Raw genomic sequence first — 9,875 nt, 5'->3', positions numbered from 1 at the left:
CGAATTTCCAAAAAAAATTCCAGTACATTTCAAAAAAACTGGTCAATGTTGTAGACTCGTTGTAATACATTCTCCTCAGTAAAGTACACTCTTTCACAAGTTTCCAGATGTAAGAACAACAGTTGGATATCTTTCATGAATGGCAAATGAAAAAATGCGGCAAATTGCTTCGCTACTGCTAACATAGCGGCCCATTTGAAATTTAGTAACATCGTTGGAATTCTCCGCACTAACTCGAATAGCAGCCATTTCACTGCCTTTGTTGACATATATTCGATAAGTGGGCGTGGACAATTTTTCGTTCTGCTATTTTAGATAAATCGAAAAAAGTGGTTGTGGTCAATTTATCTTTCAGTAAAAACTTAAATTTGATTACTATGAACGCGTAAAAAAATTTACTATATCGGTGCAGCCGTTTTCCGATTTTAGATAAATTTTAGCTAAGCCGGTGTTCGATACACCCTAGAGTTTAAAGTCTATTCGCCCGACCAAAGGCCGGGATTTGTTCCCTTTTTATAATAAAGAAATTTCCATACAAAATTTGTTTTATATACCTTTAATATATTTAAAACCTGTTTATGAATATGGGGAAAGTCTTTAAACTCCTAAACTAAGATAGACCAAGCAAAATTGTTTAAGTAAGCTATCAACACCAAAATTATTAAAATAAAAGCAAATTCGATGATCTTCATTTATACCACAACTTTTATTTTTATATATTTCTTTTCAATGGAACATGATTTTATTTTAAGCATTTTGTTATTATCTCTTTATTTCTGTCTGTGCATGGGAAATGCCTCTTATATGGCAGCACTGCGAAAATGTTGATAATAATGTGGTGATGTGGCAACATGGTTGATGTAATGTTTTCTTTTATGTGTTTTTGACAGTTCTGATAAATAGAATGAAATTGAGAAATTTTCATTAATTAAATTAAAATGAAATGATAATTATATTTATTTAAATTTACAAGAGTTAGGTAATTATGGGTCTGTTATGAGTGTGCATAATAAAAACTTATTTTTTATAAATATATCGTAGAAAAACTGAACATGTATTTCCCAATTGGATGGCCAAAAGCAGTTAACTTGGCTTTGCCTGGCGAAAGTAATAATATTAAACACATCTGTTTTGATGCAGTAAAAATACTTCTGGCCGCAGTAGGAACTGATTTTCTAGGAGTTTGGTATGCTAATCCACTTGTACCTATTGTATATTATCAAAGAAGTGTGGAATCAGTGGTAAGCTACGGTGAAAACAAGTTGGTTATATGGAAGCCGGATTCTAGACAATTAGTAGTTCTAACCACAGGAGGAGTTCTAATACTGTATCAAGTTGATTTTGATGCTACTGGCAGCGGAATATTCCAGCAAGTCGATCCACCCTTGCATAGTTTAAAGCGTGATTCTGCCGAATTGTTCATTAAGGAGAATATACCAAAATTAAGCTTGAGAGAAGTTTGTCTCATACAACTTAGTTCAACGGTGACAACCGTTTGCTGTATCAGTTTAACAGAGCTACTAGTGGCTACAGAAAAATGTGAACTTATGCGTATACAGTGGTCAGAACTGGAATCTGATGAATTTGGAGGATCTGAATCGGTCGCAGGAGCAATTAATCTTCGACAAATCCAGTTCTATGTTAACCAACAATGCAACTTGAAAACTATTCCGCCCGTAAGACCAGATTCGTACGTTGCATCTTTGGAATATTCTCCATTCATAGGTGGATGCGCTGCCGTTTTTAGTGATAGAAGAGCAGCATTTCTAATTGCGAATCATTTACGATTTGAAGCAGAAAATATGCACGGATTTTGGATACCAGAAGTAGAAGATGCCACAGTTTGCAGTGTTAATCATAAATTTCGTCTCCTAGCTTATGGCAGGACAAACTCAGATGTATCAGTTTATGGTATTGAGGATACAACTGGTGGTCTTGAATTTTCCCATCGCTTGTCATTGAATGCCACGGTAATGCCAGGGACATTGGGTGCAGTTAATGAACTTAAATGGAGTCCGGATGGCTGTGTATTAGTTGTTGCTTGGGAAAATGGAGGATTGGCATTATGGAGCACATTTGGCGCATTATTAATGTCATCGTTTTCATGGGATTTTGGTATTCATGTAGACTTAATACATGACAATCCATTATGTGTCAGTAAAATGGAATGGTCTACAGAAGGCTATCAATTGTTTCTAACATGTAATCCTAAGAAAAAGGAAAAACCTGCGGACGAGCCGTTCAGCAATGTTTGTCAACTAAGTTTTGTAAAGAGTGCTCTTACAATGAATCCTTGCATGACATCCCACCCACACATACTGCTACAAGGTAAGAGCATCAAATATGGGGTAACTAGTACATTATAAATTATTTACCTTCTTCGTCTTTGACTCCAATTTCACTTCAAAAGTATAGCCATATTCCTGGCTCATATAACAGCAAAATAACGTATCCCTCCCTTTAAATAACTTTAATGTATTCCAATAATATTCATGGGTTTAATTCTCTAATATAAATTAGCATCTGAAAGAAATAAGTTCCAAATTATATTAAATCGTGTATTTCCCTTCACCCTGTAAACGTTTCTTCCACAATTATTCTTAATCTTACCAATGCCTTCCAAGAGTATTAAGACCAGTAGTAAGATTAATAAGACGGTGCTACAGTGAAAAAAAAAAAAATTGGAAAACGACCTAGCGTGGGTTATAAGACCTGTAACTCGGTCAGTTTTTGTCCGACTTGAAAATTTTTAAGGGGTTTGGAAGGAAAACTGATTACGCTTTCAAATGCCGTGCATTTTTTGAACCATTTGTAAGTTATAAATATTGTTTTTGTTACGAATATCTAAAAGAAAAACAAAATTTATCAACTACTTTGAATTTAGTCGCTTATTTTGCTATGAAAGCTTATACAAATTTATACCAATGTATAAAGAAAATTTAGTTCTTAACAAAACATGGTTTTAATTTTTCAAATCGGATGAAAATTTTAAAAGTTATTCAACACCTTTTTTAGTATTTTCGCCTCCAGCGCATATGAATAAAAAAAATAACAAAAAACTATACAAAAAAAAAAAAAATTTACAGTTTTAATTTACAAGGTAGATTTTTTCGAAAAAATTTAATAACTTTTGCAAATATAAAACGTTCAACAAGTAGTGTCTCGTTTTTTCTATGTAAAATTGGCTTTATAACAATACATATTTCTGATCAGACAACTAATCTAAATTAAAACTTTCCAATCTGGGTCATCATAAATGCTATCAAATGATAGATCTATGACATTTTTTCAACTCCTCGTATGAAAAGTGTATTCACCTTTGGATTCTAACAAATGCTAAATGAGGACTAAAAATTAAAACCGATATGAAATTGGAGGAAATTTATTTTTTGATAAATAACGTTTCTTGGCATATTTTACAAAAACTATTGATTGGTATTATTAGGTAAAATGCTTGTTGCTCAAACCCTTTTCAGATAAGAATCCTTTGCTCACATTTGATTACTGTTAGTTCTATTTGAAAACCAGAATAACAAAAATTAACGTTTTAAAGTGAGTCAAAAAGATAAGGTTTTCAATAAAACAACGTATCTTGATTGTTTTGCAATTGATACATGAATAATTTTTAAATTTATTGCTTTATTAATGCGACTAGACATAGAATTTATGAAATTTTCTAGTGTTCTTTGCCATAAGATTAAAAATTTTAATTATTAACTATTCAATCGAATTATACTGATGATTTTCAGAATAAACATTCCGCACAATCAGTCCCCACATGTTCGCAATAGTATTAAGAAATTTTTTATTAAAATTTTCGCGAACTTTTAAATAATTTTGCACCAAAAAATACTTAAATTTGCGAGCAAATTCTTGTATATGCAATTGATGTTCGAATCATTTTTCAATCTAAAGTTACCTGTCTCAAAATCAACAAAATACATTTTTACAATAAAAGTTTTAAAAAAATAACAATTATCTAGAATTTTTTGCAGATGTACTAGCACTGATCTTATAATTTAGTCGCACCTTAAAATGCACATTTTTGATTTCTCCACATAATCCATATAAATATATAAATGTCTTTGTAAGTTTGTTTGTTGGTTTGTTTGTTGGTTTGTTTGTTGGTTTATTTGAGCATCACGCCTAAACGGCTGAACCGATTTTATTGAAATTTGGAACATAGATAGATGCTTACTTAGAAACGTCAATAGGCTACATCTTTTTTTAATACTTGGACCAGAAAGTGATTTAAAGGGGGGAAACCGGTAAAATTGGTACCTTTAGTTCCTAAACAATCCAGAGTAAACGGCTGCACCGAATTGATTGAAATTTGGAACATAGATATTCCTTTACTTGGAAGCAATTATAGACTATATAGTTTTTCTTAACTTGGACCATAAAGGGACAAAAGAGGGCAAAATTTGTACCACCCATACAAAGTAAGTAGTTTTTTTTTCGAAAATCTGCAGAACTAAAATTGTGACTATCTTCAAACTTTATACGAATCAATTTCGTATCACTGTTTGAAGTTTAACTAAAAATGGGACGGATCGGAACAGGGGGTGTGACACCTCCCATACAAAGTAAATAGTTATTTTCAAATATATGGTGAACTATAATTGTGGAAGTCCTGTATTATCTGTATTTTAGACAATAGACAATATTATTTGGATAAACAGAACATTAGAAATAACAAAATAATAGAATTCAAATAAAGTAATTTAAAAAAATTTATAAAACCAAAGATCCATTAAAATTACTAAAATTGTTTGTTTTTTATTTCAGGCGATGATACTTTATACTTAAATCAAGGTGATAATTTAGAAAAAATCTATTTTGGTGGCAAATTCGTATTTCCAAATAACAGAAATGAAGCGAATGGAGAAACTGCAGATATTAATCAGCCCGATGATGATTGTATAGAAATCAAAAATACCGTTGATATATCAAGTATATTGTCTGAAAGTAAATATTGGACTGTATTGCAATTGCCCCAAACATATGCTGCCACGAATTGGCCAATACGTTATTCGGCTATAGATGCTGAAGGGATTCACTTAGCAGTCGCTGGAAGGACTGGGCTGGCTCACTATTCGATGGTAACAAAAAAATGGAAACTGTTTGGAAACGAGTCTCAAGAAAAAGATTTTGTTGTGTCCGGAGGCTTACTGTGGTGGAAGGGCTTCATTGTTTGCGGTTGCTATTCGTTACTAGATCGTACGGATGAAATACGTTGTTATCCCGAAGAATGCAAATTGGACAACCAATTTGGGAATCGTATTCAAGTGAGAGCTCCAGTTATATCTCTCAATATGTTTCGGGATCAATTGATTGCACTGACAGCAGATGGTATTGTAACACTGTTTGCAATGCGTAAATGCGACGCCTATACCTTGAAGGCTGATTGTGTTTATGAGGTGGATGTCAAGAGTATATGTATACATCCTGCCTGTATAGTTTCGTTGACAGTCACCAATTTACGAAACGATTTAACTACTAAAGTGCTGGTGTCGCCTGGAAATAGCGAGGCAGCCGAGACTATTATTGTCAATGTGTGCGGACGCATTCTTATGATTCAAAGAGATAACAGCAACACAGTTGTAAATTCTCTTATGGCATCGTGTCTGGCTTCATGTGTTGAGTGCTTTTGGCTATCGAATACTGCTCTGGAATCTAGTCCAATGAAGGATTGCCTGTGGTTGTTTTCAGGTGTTCATGGTATGCGTGTCTGGTTGCCAATATTGCCGCCGTCGAATGAACAAAAGAGAGAAGCCTCCCATCGTTTGCACACATTCATGTCGAAGCGAATTATGCTTTCGTTTCCTTTGAAATTGTATCCGTTGGTTATACTATTCGATAATGTCATTGTTTTGGGTGTGGAGAACGAAACTACGTTGTATACGAATGAATCGAATTCGCATTTTTCATTGCCATTTTCACAATTAGAACGGAAATCACAAGTGTATCTGCACAAGATTCTTAGACAATTGATCAAACGTAATTTGGGCTATAGTGCATGGGAAATAGCTCAGTCATGCCGTCGTTTACCATATTTCCCACACTCCCTGGAGCTTTTGCTTCATGAGGTTTTGGAAGAAGAGGCTACCAGCAAAGAACCAATACCAGATGCTTTGCTTCCAAGTATATTGGATTTTATAAGAGAGTTTCCTGTATTCTTACAAACCATAGTACAATGTGCACGCAAAACCGAGATTGCCCTTTGGCCGTACCTTTTTTCGATGGCCGGCAAACCAAAAGATTTGTTCCAACAGTGCTTGGAGTCTGAAGAACTCGTGACAGCAGCCAGCTATTTGATTATCTTACAAAACCTTGAACCGTCTATGATTAGCAAACAGTATGCTACTCTTCTGTTGGAAATTGCTCTGCAACATCGCAATTGGGAACTGGCTAAAGATCTAATACGTTTTCTAAAGGCAATTGATCCAAATGAAATCGACTCACCACGCTCCTCAATGGTAGTGAATGTGAAAATTGCGCCACCATCACAATCGCAATCACAGGTTAATCAGAACCCTGATGTCTTCAACTTAGTTTTAGGGCCAATAGCTAGAGAACGAAGTTTTTCAACAACTGTGTTAGCTAACAATACGTCTAAGGAGAAAAAGGAAAAGATCTCAGCAGCAAATTCCAGCTCAAACAATGAGAGTTCAACTCTAAATAACACAAGTGGACCAGTAGTTGTAGTACGCCGTAAATCGGAGCGCAGCAATTCTACAAAGAATGAACGACGTGAAACGTTTTGTATTGAAGCTATTCTACATCGACATGCACGAAAACTTTTGCAGAATTGTAAATTGATAGATTTGGGCTACATGAGTGCATTTTTAGATTTTCATTTGGTCTCTTGGCTTTCGCAGGAAGCGGATAAAACGGGACGTTTGGAAGACTATGTTACAGCTATAATACTTTTGCACGAAGAGTTAAAATTGCCCACACCCGCTACTTTTTACTCTCCTTCCGAAGAGTCTGATAACGACTATAATCAAATGCAAAAACGATTTCAACTGGACAAACAACAGAACTTGCCTCAGGCATCAAGCCAAACATCAGAGTCTGGATATTTCAGTTTGGCATTGATGGACACTCCTACAAGTACGCAAAATGGCAACATAACCATGCATACAAACATTCCAGCTATTAAAGAGAACGAGGAACTGCAGTACTCGTCTTTGTTGCAACCAACGCAACATATAGCTCAAATGACTACTGGTGATTACAACAAATCTCGTTCTAACTCGCAAACGTCACTTGACCACAACACCATGTACAGGCGTTTTTATTCGCTCAACGAAGATATGTCATCGTCGTCACTAGCACTTGGCCTGAACTGTGCCGAAGTTCAACACAAAATTGTACCCGAAAAGTTGGCCATTAAAATGCGCTATCTACTCCAGCTGTTTATAGAGGCCAATTGTATTGATTTTGCGTTAGTTCTCTCAATTCTGCTTCAAGACGCTGCATCAATTGGACGCATAATTAATGTAGTCATTCGCTCAGAGTCTCTAGCTGCCTGTGGTCGTATTCAAACATCACTGAAACATGTGGCTCAGTGGTCATTCGACATTGAATGTGTTTATCGTTCATTTATGATTTCGCTGCAACCTCACATTTACCTCCTAGATCAATTCATTCAGACATCTGCAGCATCGTCTGCAACGCCTTCTACAACTGTTTTAGTAAACAATGCCCAATCTGGCCTAAACCAGAGTCGCAATTCGGATAGCACTGATCACAATGACTCCTCAAAAGTTGGGGAACACCATCAAGTAGATTCCCTTAATAATATGTTGCAAAGTCACGCTCATATCACTCACCACATCTCAACAAGTGGTAGTAATATGAACAATGGAAATTGGACATACGACAAATACACCGCTGAAGATAAACGTAAAATTTTGTCACGTCAATTAAGCGCTGAAAGTGCTAATAACTCTTCCACATCGTTTACGCAGCAATCTATGCTTAATGCTAGACGCTCTTCCTTCCAGCATCAAAATTTAGATCGTAACGAATCTAGTGGTTGTATTGTTATGTAATTTTGTATTAATATTATTTTATATTTGATATTTGTATGTATGTATTCTTGGTTTTACATCTCTGTAATTCTTTTTTCTGACCACATTATGTAAATTTGTTCCATTCGGATTGATTTTTCGTTAATTTTGTACAATAATTGTAAGCAATATTAGAATGATATTTTAGAACTTTAAAAACTAAAATCAATTCTCTTCCTCTAGTAACTTTAATACAATATACATAGAAATCTTATTCACACAAACACACAGACATGTAAAATCGCAATAATTTAAAGAACATTTATTATAAAATTAATTTAATTAATTTCTATAGCTAATCAATTATTAATCTTAATTTTTCTGATTCATACAACGATTTTAAATTTATCTATTAAGTAAAACTAATGATGTTTTGTTAGTAAATTATATAAAAATATGTATTAGTTTTAAAAACATATCGATGGTTATATTCAATAAGGGTTATATGCAAAATCAAATTTGTTGAGAAAAGCTAAAAATAAAAAAAAATACATTTTAATTCACTCGTTAGTAAATTTTTACCAAAATAATCTTCTATAATACAATAAAAAAGAACTTCTATTAAATATATTAATAATAAGCCATCAATTATTATTTTCTAGCAAAAAAATAATAACACTCTGCTACAAAATAATACTTTTTGTCAGAACTTGAAAAGCGACCTAATGGAGGCTGTAGGCCCTAGGTGAGGTTATACTAAAACCGTTTTCGAAGATTTTGAAACACCCTCAAAATTTTGAGTTATTTTGAAAAAACTATTTTAGGGTAGGTTGTAGTACTTTTAGTACCTCTAACTCACACACTTTTACACAGATTTTAAAATTGTAAACAACTATGGTAGGCAAATAACTAAGCTTTCATAAATTGCAAATTAAAGATTGTACAAATATTTTTTTTGAATAGTTTGTTTTTTTATGTATTTATATGCGCTGGGGGAGAAAATACTAAAAAAGGTGTTTGTAAAAAGTTGAATAACTTTTACAATTTCCATCCGATTTGAATAATTAGAACCATATTTTTTAAGAACTAATTTTTCTTTATACATTGGTATAAATTTTTATAAGCTTTCATATCAGAATAAGCAATGAAAAGCGACTAAAATCAATTGATAAATTTTGTTTTTCTTTTAGATATTTTTAACAAAAATAATACTTATAACTTACAAATGTATGTAAATGTATTTCCAAACCAGTTAAAAAATGTATAGTCGGACAAAAACTGACTAAGCTACAGGTCGATAAGTCGACAAACATCACTGAAAACGGTTTTTTAGAATAACTTCTGAATTTGAGGGTGTTTCTAAAATTTTTAGACACAATTTGTAATGTACTCAGCAAGACCTATAACCCACGCTAGTTCGTTTTCCAAGTTTTTTTTCCATTGTAGCACCGTGTAATTATATACCTTTTCGTTTTGAAAAGCGATTTTCATCAGTTTCCTGATATGAGTTATTTGTTTCTCAAAAACTTTTTAAGAGAGCGAGATAATAATTTGTGTTCTATATGTAACCCTTATCCTAACATAAAGTTAGCACTAATTATAATTTTAAAAATTATGAATTAAAACTTTAATACAAAATAAATTGTGTGGTTTTATTTAACTACAACTTAAGGTAAGATGACAATACTAGTACTGAGTATTAATACATTCCACAATTAAAATATTATTGAAATCATTGATAAAATATTTGACGAAATAAACGTAACCACTACTTTTTACGAATTATTTGATCTTAGATGATTTTTATAATTGTATGCAACGTCAAACAATATAATAATCAACATACATATGTATATT

General features: G+C 33.2%; 1 protein-coding gene across 2 annotated transcripts; it reads left to right on the top strand.

The window, feature by feature from the left end:
• The first annotated feature begins 865 nt into the window (after positions 1 to 865).
• On the top strand, positions 866 to 9,660 carry Rich (Guanine nucleotide exchange factor subunit Rich). Of its 2 annotated transcripts, none has more exons than XM_065506582.1 (3): positions 866 to 979; positions 1,042 to 2,328; positions 4,789 to 9,660. In XM_065506582.1, the coding sequence occupies exons 2-3, from the start codon at positions 1,053 to 1,055 to the stop codon at positions 8,058 to 8,060; spliced, it is 4,548 nt and encodes a 1,515-aa protein (XP_065362654.1). In that variant the 5' UTR covers positions 866 to 979; positions 1,042 to 1,052; the 3' UTR covers positions 8,061 to 9,660. The 2 variants fall into 2 exon arrangements, with proteins under 2 accessions (XP_065362654.1, XP_065362655.1); XM_065506583.1 differs by having other exon boundaries at positions 867 to 974.
• Positions 9,661 to 9,875: the final 215 nt, after the last annotated feature.

The sequence above is a fragment of the Calliphora vicina genome, chromosome 3 (genome assembly GCF_958450345.1).
Source record: "Calliphora vicina chromosome 3, idCalVici1.1, whole genome shotgun sequence".
In the NCBI taxonomy this organism is placed as follows: domain Eukaryota; kingdom Metazoa; phylum Arthropoda; class Insecta; order Diptera; family Calliphoridae; genus Calliphora; species Calliphora vicina.
Note: the sequence above shows the minus strand (reverse complement) of the source record. Positions and strands in the feature narration are given on the sequence as shown.

Bases quoted from the DNA above. Each gene is read 5' to 3' on its own strand.
- Rich (XM_065506582.1), top strand. From the start codon at position 1,053: ATGTATTTCCCAATTGGATGGCCAAAAGCAGTTAACTTGGCTTTGCCT. The intron at 2,329-4,788 runs GTAAGAGCATCA...TTTTTATTTCAG, and splicing joins CCCACACATACTGCTACAAG to GCGATGATACTTTATACTTA.